The sequence below is a fragment of the Ammospiza caudacuta genome, chromosome 4, assembly GCF_027887145.1.
Source record: "Ammospiza caudacuta isolate bAmmCau1 chromosome 4, bAmmCau1.pri, whole genome shotgun sequence".
NCBI classification, from domain to species: domain Eukaryota; kingdom Metazoa; phylum Chordata; class Aves; order Passeriformes; family Passerellidae; genus Ammospiza; species Ammospiza caudacuta.
This window is the reverse complement of record NC_080596.1, coordinates 49,366,748-49,381,477: the sequence shown is the minus strand read 5'-3', so window position 1 is coordinate 49,381,477 and position 14,730 is coordinate 49,366,748. Positions and strand designations below refer to the sequence as shown.

The following is a 14,730-nucleotide window of genomic DNA, read 5'->3' as shown; positions in this document are numbered from 1 at the left end:
AATGTTTCCCTTCAGACTATGAAAACTATTTTTTCTATTTGTGCAGTAATAAATGCCCTTATCTGTCACTGAATTTTATTTTCTTGAAAGTAAATGTGTTAACCTTCAGCAAGCTCCAGGTTACAGCTTTATTAAACCTTAAAACAGAAGTATAAGAGTCCTTTGACAGTTTGACGAAACCTCAGATAACAATCCATAACAGGATATTTATTTTTCCACAGTTCACATTAAGAACTGCAGATCATAACACTCCTGCTTAATATAAAAAGTGACATGAGAGTTTAGAGCAAGCATATTCCCCTGTCACAGACATCTTTAGTGAAAATCCTTTCTTAGGATTTTTCCTGCTGAAGCTGAGAAGTTTCAGCAACAAAATGTAAACAATTATTATCTGCTGCTGTGGAATGCAATGGGTTCATCTGTTATTGGCCCATCTTGGGTGTTTATAATTAATGGCCAATCAAGGCCAAGCTATCTCAGACAGAGTCCGAGAGAGCTGCCTTTTGTTATCATTCTTTTCTATTCTATTAGCTAGCTTCTGAGAGGAAACATTTCCTTCTATTTCTTTTTAGTATAGTTATAATGTAATATATATATCATAAAATAATAAATCAAGCCTTCTGAACATGGAGTCAAAATTCTCATCTCTTGCCTCATCCAAGAACCCCTGTGAGCACCATCACATTCCCCTGAAGTTTTATGCCTGCCAGAGACTTTGTGTTGCCATATTCTTTGCCCCTTTTTTCCTGTCCAACAGGTCCTCCTTAGGTACCACAAAAGAGCGTGTCCTTTTTTCAATTAGAACATAAGGATTTCCATAGTAGCATCCTGTAGATAGGATTTAATTTAAATAATTTTGCAAATAATTAAGTTTGAAAGTAAGAGCAAGATAACATAGAACTAAGCTTAAAAATCAATCCTCCTTCTCTATAGTTCACATTTTAATTAGTGAACCAGCAAAAAAAATTGTAAAAACCATCAGGAAATTCAAATGTAAATAATTTACATCCCTCTTGAGAAAAAATAAGTTTGGATGTTTATATACAGATAAGCCTATATCAATCAGTCTGACAAACAAACCCACAGGCATATTGTTGGCATAATACATTTTTATTCTCAACTTACTACTGTAAAAAATGAACACCTTTCTAATAGTGATGATCATGTTCTGGTAAATAAATAACAGCGTTAGAATATGTGACAAAAACTATTTAAAATGTGTCTTTCATGTTGTTTGTTCAGACAACAAAACAAATATAGATATTTGTCTCCTCTGTTACTTCTATGTAGCATGACCAGAACCCGAAAGATGACTGATAAGAATTGTATCTTCCTGAACACAATGAAGGAAATGAGAAAGCTCCACCTCTAAAAGATGGAAGAATGATTTGAAGATGATCAAGTCTATATTTTTAAATTTCTATCTTTACATATGCTTTCATCTACCTTTACTATTAAAGTATCATCTCAACTGAGAAGAATAGATAGCAATTTCATTTTATAAAAAGAATTGCTTATCATTTTTTGACTTGTGCCATCCCAGTATATGAGAAGAAAGATGTGTTAAAATTTGAACCAAAGTTAATATATTATTAATTACTATTGTATTTTTATTATACTTATTCCAATTTTAGTTTTTTGTTGATGTGGACAGAAATCTATTACCCTCTTGCACATCCTTGCTGTTATAAAACTGAGCCTTGAAGATAATAAGAAAAATAAACACAGTAATTAGAAATTTCTCTTCGGGAAAACATTTCTTGATGTTGCTCTACTGTATAAGTAGATGTCAATGAAGTGAGAGGAATGTAAGATCTATAACTAAAACCAATTTATAGATAGTGATTTTACATCACAAAAATGCTGATTTCATGATTAGAGACACTAAAATATGTATCTGGGGTTTTTGGGGGTTTTGTTTTGTAAGATGCCTTAAGCTCAAAACTTTTAAGATTCCACACAAAGCTGTCCACAACTTGTGCTTTACTGAGTGCCACAGTAAAATAATGCAGTTCCCACATTATTGATGGACACTGATGTCACAGACAGGGTATGCAGCATGCTGCCTGAATAACAGATCATTGGACAAGCTCTGATGCTCCAGGCTTTTCCAGAAAAGGCAGCCAAATTTAGATTATGATTAAGAGGTTTAGGATTGTGTATCAACATTGACTTATATTTTGTGGTATTTCCACTACTTCTACATTGTCTTTGGCAATACCATTTATGATCTGCTTTTACTGGATTTCTTGATTTTCATTCCTTGATTGTACCTAGCAGTAGTAAAATATGTTTGCCAGGCATAGAAATGATACCTGCACCAGTGTTGTATCTTTTGGGTCAAAGTCTTGAAAATTTTTCTCCTCGTTGCTGCAGGACAAAAAAAACCCCTTATTCACATTTTTTATTAAAACATGTCCTTCCTTCTGCATCAGTGAAACATTTAATTCATCATTTAATCCCATCTGGGATTCCAACCACACATTTAATATCCTGACTTATAAGAAAGAAGAGGAAATACTCTGCCATGTAAGACATTTATCACTACATATTCTATCTTATCTTCCTGTTTCTTTTTTATTATAATTCCTAAATGTGCTAGGTCTAATATAGGCTAGATTTACATAAGTACATTCTGCTCTTGTACTTAATACATGGACTTGTATTTATTTCAGGGTGGAAGATTTGTACAAATAAAAGCAGGATTCCAAGCAGAGAATGTAATTTTTTATTGCACTCTTTACTCAGATAAGTCATCCCAATAATAGAAAGGAAGTAAGAATCACACATTTCATTATTTATACAGACTGTTGGTACTTTTAAGTAACTAAACTTTGTTCAAGTGGTTTGATATCTCTCTAATCACTGCTAAATAAACATATAAAATACTACTACTTGGCCTGAACTATAAAATTAACTCTGATTTAGTTGCTCCACTTGAGACAAACAAGCTGATGCATTAGCCTTCTGTTATTTTTATGACTTTCTATTGATTATTTTCATGAAACCTGGTATACAAAATTAATTTGTTCCACCTTTTCCCCCCTCATTAAAAATAACTCCAAACCAAAAACATTCTTCAAATGTCTGCTATTCAAGCTATGTACTTGGACAAATATAAGTGTCAGAACTCTTACTTGATAAACCTTTAAGAATTCAAAATTATATTTATATAATAGTCTCTTGAAAAGATAATTTTCTATAAACACTAATGTCATGCTAGAATACACTCAGAAGGGAAAAAAAAAAGCCTTTAATGGAAATTATATTAATTCCATTTTCATGAAAGCAAATATTTGAAAAAATTCTGAGATACTTGTTCCAGCCTATTTACACAGTGAATGATTAAGCTGTCTAGTAAATATTGCTCACTCAGCTTGAACACATGATTGTTTCAGAGAAGGTAAACCTTGGCAAACTGAATAGATACGTATATATACACATATCTATATATGTACATACACATTTTTGGCTAACCTATTACATTAATTTCAACTGTTGTTGCTGGCATATTTTTACAATACTTTCTGAGGTGCAGTGTATTCACTTATTTTTTCTATTGGAAACTCTACTAGTATTTTGCCATTAAATCTGAATGACCAAACAAATATAAAAATGAGAAAAGAATTTTATCACATTCCTTCTTCATGAGAGATCATTTGTTAAAAACAAACCCCAAAATGTACAGACATATCTCAGAAATAAAATAAATAATTTAAGATCTGCATTCAGCCACACAGAATCAATAAAGTAACCCGCACATTAATCAAGGGAGTCAATGTTTGCTGAGAAGTGTTATTAAATTGGATTGTTTTAAACAATACCTTCCTACTTTTTACTGAAAGATATCTTTCCATGAGAGGTCCAGTACTATAAAATACCTAACAAAATATGTTTAACAGTGGCTTGACTGTTCATGCAAGCTGTTGTCTTATGTATCACAAATATGACATCAGATTAGTCACCTTTCCACTGTGACACAACAGATTTTATATTAATTATTGTATAGTCAAGTAAGCCTACCCCATGCTTGCACTGACACTGATTTTTTTCCTCCCCATAAGGACTAGGAAAAGAGGTACACAACACAGGAGGTACACATACAAGATGAGATAAAAAGGTGATTTAGAAGAATGGTACTAGAAATATTTCAAATGAGTTTTCATTGTGCTCAGGACAGCAAATATATGAAATGCTCAAAAGAGAGTAAGAATAAATCGGTTCATTCTTGCCTATGGCACTGAAAATGAAAGGGGACACGAGTTGTACAAAATTCCCTCCAGCTCTCTCAAGTTGTGCTTTTCCATGAATGTTAAAAAGTGGGATAAAAAAGTCCAAGTAAAATTAACTCACAGCAAGATTAATTTGCTGACATTCTATGGGTAAGTTGTTGAATTATTCACAGAGCTGACAGGTTCATTCAAGAAGCTGACATTTCTGATTTCCAGTGCACCATAAGGATATGAGAAAATAGTCACCTATATAAATAAGAATTTGTGCATTCTAGTATACATGTCCATGCGCAGACATCTAGTTTCTAACACTCATTTTAGCTGAAGATTTTCTAAGTACTATTTCAAATAATTTAAAAGTCAAAATTTCAAAAGAATTCTAAATCGGTGCAGAAAATATTCCTGAGGAATACACAGCCATTTCATTGGACTCTTCAATAAAATTTGTTACAAGGTTGATATGTAGCATTTGAGATTAAGAAATAGTAAGAGAGATGTCATGTATCTATTAAAACAAAATGCCAGAAATCATAAGGACTAATAAGCTATGCATAAAACACTTATCTGGAACATGATCTACATTAGAGATAATTTGAGCCTTGGTCTGTCATATCTTGACTTAGTCTCATAATCACTAAAAGTTAATTATATTGCCTCTCCTCTGGACTGGAACTTTGTCAGTCCAGACTGACAAAGCAAAAAAAAAAACAACAACAAAACAAAAACACAAACAAAGGAAAAAAAAACAAGCAAAAAGAAAACAAGAGTTTTCTCTCATTCATTCCAAAACAGAAAAACAGAACATCATGTTCTTGAAAGAAAAAATGTGCTGATGGATCTAGAGAAATAATTTTCTACATAGATGATAAGATAAAAAAAGTTTTAAAAATTAGATAATTTTCAGTTTTTAAAAAATTATTGGCAATAAATTATTGCCATTGAAGTAAATTTAACCTGCAGATGTGACAGAATATATTTATTAAATATACATCAACTGCTTCTATTCATATTTACTCAAAACCTAATAACAAACTGCTGCCTTTGTCAGATGGAAGAGGTTTTCTGTTTGCCAGATGACATAATTATTTTTTACATAAGTACAATTACAAAACTTTATAACTTTGAAATGCCAACCTGCTACAAATTGGACATGTCTCAAAGATTGCCTAAGAAAAGGAAAAGACCATTGCCCTAGTGCTACTTGAAATGGTATTAATTATTATGTGAAAGTGCTATCTTCATCACATAGTTCAGCAGAACTAACGGAACTGGTAACCAATATTTGACCATCAAATAAAGACTTATGGGTGGCCTAAGAACTTAGAAACTTAACTACTCATATCACTGTCATGCTTGTTGAGAAATGGATAATTTCTATTACAGTATAGCTTCACAAATAGATTTTTTTCCTCAGTATGCCAAGAAAGTTTGGTCTACATCTAGATAAAAGCATCGAACAGAACCAATTTGGTTCTGTACTGCTAAAAACTTGGGCATCAAATTATAACTTTAATGTAGAAATTGTACTTTTAAAAAAATCATGAGTGTTTTCTCCATATTGGATATTAAGATCAGAAGCGTGTGTGTGTCCCAACACAGAGACTTAAATATTAGGAAGATTTCCACATTCTTGCATATTAATCAAAACCCAGGAAAATAGTGTTTACTGAAACACTATTTCAATTATAAAATTGAAACTTGTAAAGGAATATAGGGATAATCTGTTATGATACAAACGGGGGGGGGGGGCAGAATTAATGTTTGCAAATTTCTGCCTTAATATATATTCTGTTAAATATGAAATAAATCATGTTTACTTGGCTTTTAAACATGGAAATTAGGAGTTAAACATGGAATAGGTGGAATTCAGGCAAACATTCCCGCTGCAAACCACCTGCTGTCCATACAACATGGATTCAGAGCTAGGCAGCCAGCAAAGAGAGTATGCTCAGCTGGGGCATGAAGCACAAGCATTCCAGCCAGGAAACTCAAACTGCTCTTTACACTCTGCTTATGTCTGAAGATAAAGCGTTCCTCAAAGTTCCTGGAGAAATAAACTGTCTCTACCCAGATAACTTGTCTGGCCCCTGATCTTAAAAGTAATTCCCATGGTAGGACTGGCAAGAGGAGTTTAACATGGATCAATACAGACAACATTGTGTCGTAACAGCAGTCAAAACTGACTGCAACACTGCAGCTACAGCAAGAGAAAACATCTGAAGCTGGTGGCTGCATTCTTACAGGGGGTCATAAAATGTCTTTTCATATATGGATTCCTAGGGGTAATCAGAAAATGAAGACACACAAAACCAGATGTACAACCAAAACCAGTAAAATAACTTGGTGCCATCAATGCCAATTGTGGCTGTTACAGGACACAAAAAGAGATCAAAGAGCTACATGAGCATTTTCTCTAACAGTACCATTTTTTTTAGCTTTAATAAACTCCAGACATTAATGTCATGTGATAAGCAAAGGTAAAACATAATATTAGATGTGTCAATATCAATGCCAATTGTGCACACATGAGAAAATGTATCAAAGAGGTGTTATTAAATGCTTCCTCCACCAAGAGCTGGACCTACACTTCTGTGCCGATTGCTACATGTTATTTCACAATGTCACATCCCAACAATAAGAGGAACACTTTGAATTCCCCTTTTTAAAGCTAACCTGAAATACATGCAGAAAACTTTCAGTCATGTATTGCTACACTGGTATTTGGTTAGTAACAAAAATATATAGTAAGTCTCTTTTAAAAAGTAAACAGATTGACAGAGTGTCAATACGTCTTATTCATTAACAGCTATATCAAGAATAAATTATATAAAACTATAATTCTGTTGAGGTTAAAAAACTTAAAGAGGATACAAAGTAAAAGCTGTATTGGAGAATAATGATAAAGTGATTAGATCTTAAAAAAAAAAATCAGCTAATTACTTTTGCTGTAGTCCATGTAAATACAGGTTGACAAGAATGCACGCACAGTAAAAAATATTTCTTCACAAGCCTTTAAAATTCACATATACTATTCACATATATATGAAATAACCAGAATGTTCTAAACACAAAACCATTAATATTTTACCCCTTCGCTCTCGTACCAAGTCATGACTTGAGTATCTATCCTTCCCGAAATCCCTAGTATAGTAACTGTATAGACAGGTAAAGAGTGACTAACAGCTCTGAGCTTCATTAAACTCATACAGCATAGACTAAGTGAGAGGTAATTACATCCTGATGGAAAGTGAAAGACAGACAATTCCATGAGGGAGCCTGTGAACCATGCCAAGGTTAGTGCAAGGAAAGGAAACCATAAGTGTTCCATGAAACCCAAGTCCCCTAAGGCTATTACTTTATATACTAAAAAAATTTACAGATTTTAGTTCCTGGCTTGATTTTTCCAAGATATTTTGCACATCTCCTTTGAAAATCAGACCTTAAAGATTATCCAGTTTAACCATCTCCCCAGTACCACCACAACCACCCCTGAACCATACAGATGCCCTTTGAACACTTCCAGAGATGATAACTTCACTCCTTGCATGGGCAACTTATTTCAATGTCTAACAACTTTTTCATTGAAAAAGAAATTAATATGCAATTGGAACCTCCCCTCGCACAGTTTAAGGCCATTTCTTCTCATTTGCTCATTTGAGACATGGCAGAAGAAAACAACCCTGATCTCACTACATCCTCCTTTCAGGCAGTTGTAGAGAGTGATGAGGTCTCCCCCTCAGCCTCTTCTTCTCCAGGATAAACACCCCCTGCTCCCTCAGCCATTCTCACAAGACATGTTTTCCAGACCATTTGCCATCCTGTTGCCTGTCTACAGACATGCACCTCAATGTCCTTTTAGAAGTGAGGGGCCCAAAAGCGAACACAGTATTTGAGGTGTGACATCACCAGTGCCAAGTGCAGGGGCATAACCATGTCCCAAGTCCTGCTGGCCACACTGCTCTTGATACAGACCAAGATGCCATTGGCCTCCTTGGCCACATCTTTCTAAAAAGATAATTGAACAGTGAGGTAACAAAGCTCAACTTGATATTAGAGGACACGAAGATTAAGCTACCAGTGGGAAAACATCTTTCAAAAATTATTACTACATCTGTGACCCCTCCTGCTAATATTCCTGCTACACAGATATTAATTACTTTTTGTTTTGCTCATCTGATACATATTATATATCAGGGGAATTATTTATATCTTTCAAGGTAATTTCAATTATTTGTTACCTTTCAAGTTTATTTACCTTAGACACCGGAAGAAGAGATTGTATCCCTGAACATTTCTCTATTTTTCCTAGTCACATTACATAATCTGATAAAAGGAGACTTGCACACCTTGCCGGTACTATATTTTTATATGATTGCAAAGAAACTTTTTTTTTTTACTATTATTACTTATTTGATAAGCTATTCAACATTTATCCATAAGAAAAATTCATATAAGTTGCCTATCTTACTTTGAGATGAATGCTTTACACAAGACCCTTTTTTACATTCTGAGTATAAAAAGAACATGGGATGACTGCTCAGATTCAGAATGTGACTCTTATGTGCAAGGTCAGTATATTCAAGAAAACTTTTCCAGCTGGAAACTTGACCGCAGCAAGGTTTTTATTATGCCAAATTGTCAGTGGCTGTAGCTTTACAGTTAAAAATAGAAAAGGCAACAGCTAATACAAATTAACAGTGTTGCAATCATCAGACAGCAACGACAAACCATGACCTGGCTTTTCATGACCCCTTGAAATGCGGCAATTAATATTGTCTTCATAGAAAGCTCAACACTGACTTATGCTAAAACAGGAAATATTTTAAAATAATGTCAAAATGTCAAAGCAGTCCAATTTCAGCAATTACTTTTATCATGAATATATTCCTCTTTTGAGCAAACACTTGAGGTTTCTAGCTGCACCTCTGATTTCCTATCACACTCCAGTTAAATAAAATTTCTTCTTTTATATCTATCTGTACATACATACATGTACATGGAAGAAATATCTTTGTATTTCAACGTCATTGCCTTTTTATATACACAAACTTTAGGTTTATAAACTAAATTATTTTACTGTCAAAAACCTACACCTAAGAATGTGACTCTTTCAGACTTCATACAAATTTCTCACTCTCGCTCAAAAGTGCATGTGAGGACATGAGCGTGAAGATGTTGCTCAACTTTTAACATGACACTTCTAGCACACAGAGATTCCAATGTGAATACCAGCTACCTACTATTCCATGAGTCTGCAGAAGTAATTTAAGTCTTCAGCACATAATTTTAAAAATGTATTTTAATATGATCAAGGAGAAAGTGTTTTATTTTAAGTGCTGCAATAGTCTGTTTGTTTTCTGCACTAGAATCCTGCACTGATTTAGTAATTCACCATAAATTTTTAACTTTCCAACAAACTTTGACATGCAGGAAAGCAAAATATTTCAGAATTTATCTTTTTGTTTTGTTTTAAAAACTGCTTGATCAAATTTGAAAAGATTTAAACTCGATAGTGTTAAAATAGCTTGTAGTGTGGATGGTCAAAAGATCCCTAGATATGGAAACAGTACTTTCAAATATTCTATTGGAATGCAATCTTCTGTACAGAGAAAAATTCTGTGCTTTTTAAAAGCTATATTTTAAAATTGCTTAAAGAGTTATGCCTAAATATTTTCCAGTACAAATGAATAATTATTCAAATAGGCAAAAACATATATGGGTATCCTATTTTAAAAACACATTGTGCTGAAAAATAGAAAAAACAGAGCAAAAAAAGCCCCCTCTGAAAAAAGGCAACCTTCCAAAAGATTATCACAAACTTTTCTGTACGTGAATATTAAAATCATACAGTTGTCAAAATATTAATTCAACATGTTCACCCACTAGTGGAAACTTAGAAGAATAAATGTATTTGCACAATACGTCTCACCAGAAAACAGTTTCAGATCATCTAATGCATTACAGATCGTCAACAGATATAGAACGATTTTAGACACAGGTTTTATGCTGGTTTTGCTGGCTGATCTTCTATTTCTGATAAACTAATGAAGAAATGTGCTGTGACACAGGAATTGGAATTTTATAACTAAATACACTAAAATATTGGTTATGAAGGTTAAAATCAAGAGAGGAAGACTGCACTGGTCCTAGCAGAAACACTGCTACTTTAAACTGTGTAGAAGTTCTCTCTTTTCTTTTGATATACAAAAAGTCACCACTCTGCTGCCAGCTAGTGCTCACTCCTACCACAGTTTCCATTGAATGCAGATGTTCTTTCAAGTGTACATCTGAAACACTTTGCTGATACTAAAGATTCCACCAGAGACCGACTCATTAAAGCATGAGACTTTTAGACTCGCCTACCCTCTTACCAACACCAAAACAGCTACTCTAAGTTCTGGGAGAAACACAGTCCAAATTTCCAGTAAACTTTAAAAAATACAAAGAACAAAAGATAAGAAAAACCATACATTGACATGACTAACCCAGTTCCCTCCTAAGAGAGATACTCTACATAACAAATACAGTAAACTGCTCTTGCTTGTTATTTAGTGATGACAAGAAATTAAAAGATGCTTGGGGCAGTCATCACGATACTTTTGATCTGGGCAAACAAAAAAGTCTAAGATCCAGATATAACTTCAGAAAATATGTTTTTTAACCAAAAACATCAGAAAGAGAGGGCACCAGTCCACTCATTGCAGAATATATATAAAAAGTTTGACTATCTGAACCAGCATTCAAATAAGTATATGCGTTTTTTCCTCCAAAATTATTAGATTTTTATATAACATGGTAAAGGAAAAAGAAAAAAGCCTAGAAGCTAGTACTTGAAGAAATGAGGTACATAAAGTTACTGTAATACTTACCACTGTGAAATTCATAACCTTCAAAATCCATATTGTCATTGCTAAATTAACAATCATGGTAACCAACAGCAGAAGGACAAAGAAGTATAAGCACCTCTTTCGCCATCCATAAATCCCTACTGGGTAAAACTGAGGATGTTCAGTCCTTGGAAGGCTGTTCTGTTGTGTTGCTAATATATACTGCTCTCGTGTCATCTGTAAAAGAAAGATGTAAGCATAAGTAGGGAAATGAGAGGTCTGTTTTTCACACGCAATGTTACATTACAATTATCTCAGAAGGTATAGAAAATCAGTTTCTATGGCCACAGAAGAGACACATTCATCCAGCATTAACCACATCAATGTTATTTGTACTAGGCATCTAGCATGAATTTGGTGGATTTTATGACTTTAATGTAAACCTTTGGTTTCTGTTTCAAATTGGATTTGCATTTCAAATTTATCAACACGAAACTATTAAAAATATAAAAGTAATCTATACATGTATTTTACACTTTAATTCTGAATATTGTTTTATTGTCCTTTATGAGATCATTCAGCAAAATTTGGGTCTGGAGAAAGAGTCATGTATCTTTTCTTTTGTACTGGTTTTGGCTGAGATAACACCAATTTTCTTCATAAAACTTGTAGCCAGTACACTCTTGAACTAACAAAAGAAAAATCTCACCTTTCTAAATACATCTTTCATAAATGAAGTTTTCAGTCTTTTATTGTACTTAGCAAATTAAATTAACAATTGATGCTATTATATATGCCTTCTTATTTTACAAAAAAGAAAAAAAAACAAAAGCTACATTTTGCCCTTCAAGAGATGGATACAGTTAAAATCTGTTGAATTCCCGAACTAGTTTAAATTCTTCTCACACACCAACAAGCAGTAACTATTTGCAAACTGCTTAAAGAACTTTCAATTATTACTTCCTTTAAAAAAAAGTATTTGTGCCATTTAATAAAAAACTGTTTAATTTTTTTCCTTCACAGCTGTCTTTTACAGAGATTTATATTCATATTGAGCTGTCACACTGCCTTTAGACGGGAAGGTATTAAATTTTCTCTTTGACTTAAAAATTAAATTAAAGCATTCTCATTCTGTTTATGTAAGAGTTCTTTCTGCAATATTCCCATTAGAAATGTTGTTTTAATAGGCTTTGTGCTCAGGAGGAATTAGACAATACAAAACAAAATGAAAAAATCCAAAACAAACAAACAAAAACTCAACAAACTTATAAACCAGATAAAAATCAATTTTGAGCTTAAAAGTTGCCTTTCTTTTGACTAAAAAAAAAGTAAAAATACACAAAAATGAGTCAGTTGATCCAATGAGAAATAAAAACCAGATTACATTCATTTGAAGGATCAAAGAAATGTTGATTTTATAAGATTTTTAAAATGTGAAGCTCAAAAATGTTCATGTAATTATCTGTGTTGCTGGATATTTATCCAAATCAACACTCTTTAGGTTTTACCATTCTTCTAGTGAATGAGATATTAATGGAATAAATTAACTCACAGTGAATAGAGACATAAGTCATAGAACACACTATATATACTGTCACATATTGTGACAGTATATATATCACTGAAATAAGTCAAGACAGAAATGAAGAATTTAATAAGCAGATTTTAAGTAATTTAGCAAACAGGCATTTTGTCATTTTTATTTTTTTCAATCATGATTTCTCTTTGCCCTCAATTTCAATTAAATGCAATGCTTCACAGTTTATTTATGTAGTGAATTTTACAAACAAAATTTCTCAAAGACATTTCTCAATCCTCCCAAAGCAAAGTATGGCCAGGTTTTAAGGCTTTGCATCATCTTCTTATCATACGCTGGCAGTTTTCATCCTAATTGTGTTAAAATGCCTTATAAACCTAAAAACTGTGTACACAAATCAGCTAATCAACTTTCTCCTTATAATGAGTTTCTACACATTATTTAGCCAGTCATTGTAAAAAAAATTTGATGTATAATTAAATTTTGAGATTTAAATGGGTTAATTTTCCACCATTTCCATTTTCTTGATTTAACTTTATATATTACCTATGAAAAAATTATGTTTGTTAGAAACAGCTGAAAAGCCAACTTTCAGACCATGGCAATGTCAGAAGTAGCACTGGTCCTAAAACTATGAATATAGCCTCATGGAACAGGGAGCGTTTTTTGCAACATAATCATTAAATACAATGGCATTTTATTCCATCACCACAGCCAGGCATCCCTCAGTTCCCCCTTGTATACTGCTCCACTCTGTGAGCCTTGGTGAAGCCAGAGGAGAAATCCCCACCGCAGCCTGTGGAAGATGCCATGCTGGAATAGCCTGAGGGGCCAGAGTTTGTGAGCCCATGGAGAGCCCATGCTGAAGCAGGAGCCTCTCTGGACCTTGAACCCTTGGAAGGGGGCCCCTACCTTCTGCTGAAACTGTCACCTGGAACATAACACTACTCCTAGACATTCTCTGTGCATTATTCCCTCAATTCATAGAAAGAATGAAAACATAAAGGTACTTGAAAATATAAATTCACAGTATGACAGCATCTAGACTCAATATTCATTTGGGTTGATAATGAATTGGATGAGCTGTAGAGATTCAGATACAGAAGAATGATAGCCAGCAAGGAAGATGCATCATACCATCATTTAGAGGGAAAAAAAAAATCAAAAAAGCAATCTGGTCATGACTAGCCATAGCTCAAAACATCATAGAGATGATTTACCTGAACCAGCTATCTCTCCCCACTCACTCTGAAAGTAAAACAACCCCTTGGCCAACAGGCTTTGGAGAACTCTCTTTTTGTGTGACATTACAGCAGGCCATTCATTTTGCTTCCCCTCACACAGTATGTTGCACCAAACTTACAGCAGAAAATAATGTTACTGGTTTCTTTATAGACTTTTGCTGAAAGCTTACCCTACATACATCACAAAGAGCAGGAAGAGCTATAAAATTCATAGCACTTGTTTTATAGCAAATACACAAATGTTACATCCCAGCCTTGGCTTTAAAATCAAGACTTGGGATGAAATCAAGAAACTCATTATAAAAACAAATATGAAGATGGCAAGTAAGAGAGCTGTATCTTTTGAAAAAGCCTGATGCATAAACAAATGAATTTTCTTAGAAAGCATTTAAAATGCCAAGTACCTATGCAAGAAGCTCTTGGTGTCTCTTCTAGTATGTGCTGAAGCAGATGGATTGTTCCTTCTCTTTTACAAGAGTTTGGTAATCTAGAATACTTCCAAAATTAACAGAAAAATATTGTATTATCTTGATTTGGTTGAGATTATATCAAGACTGGGATTTACAAGGTAGTAGAGGTACATTACTAGAGAATTAAATATTGGAGAGAGAGAAATTTCCTCTGAAATTTTTATACAGGCTACACCTGACACCTGCTAAGTCTTCTCCTTTTGTCATGGAATCACAGAATGGAGTTCAAAGAGGTGATCCAGTCCAACCCCAAGGATGGAGACTAAACAAACTGTGCCTCACAACAAAAGAATTATTTATCATAGACTATTTTTGTCATGAAGGTGTCAAATCAGAGGGTTTTCAAGATTCTGATCTGAGGGTTTGATGTTTTTTTGTTCTGTTGTGGATTTTTCTTCTTGTAACTTTTAGACTTGAAGG

At 33.6% G+C, this 14,730-nt stretch overlaps 1 protein-coding gene across 1 annotated transcript in view; it reads right to left on the bottom strand.

The window, feature by feature from the left end:
• Positions 1-14,334, bottom strand: part of SGCZ (sarcoglycan zeta) — a 172,447-nt gene extending 158,113 nt beyond the window's left edge. Inside the window, exons 1-2 of the mRNA XM_058803911.1 lie at positions 14,245-14,334; positions 11,102-11,296 (exon numbers count right to left, since the gene is read on the bottom strand). Of these exons, the coding sequence (XP_058659894.1) occupies positions 11,102-11,296 (195 nt within the window). The 5' untranslated portion in view covers positions 14,245-14,334. The remainder of the gene's footprint in view (positions 1-11,101; positions 11,297-14,244) is intronic.
• Between the last annotated feature and the right edge of the window lie 396 nt (positions 14,335-14,730).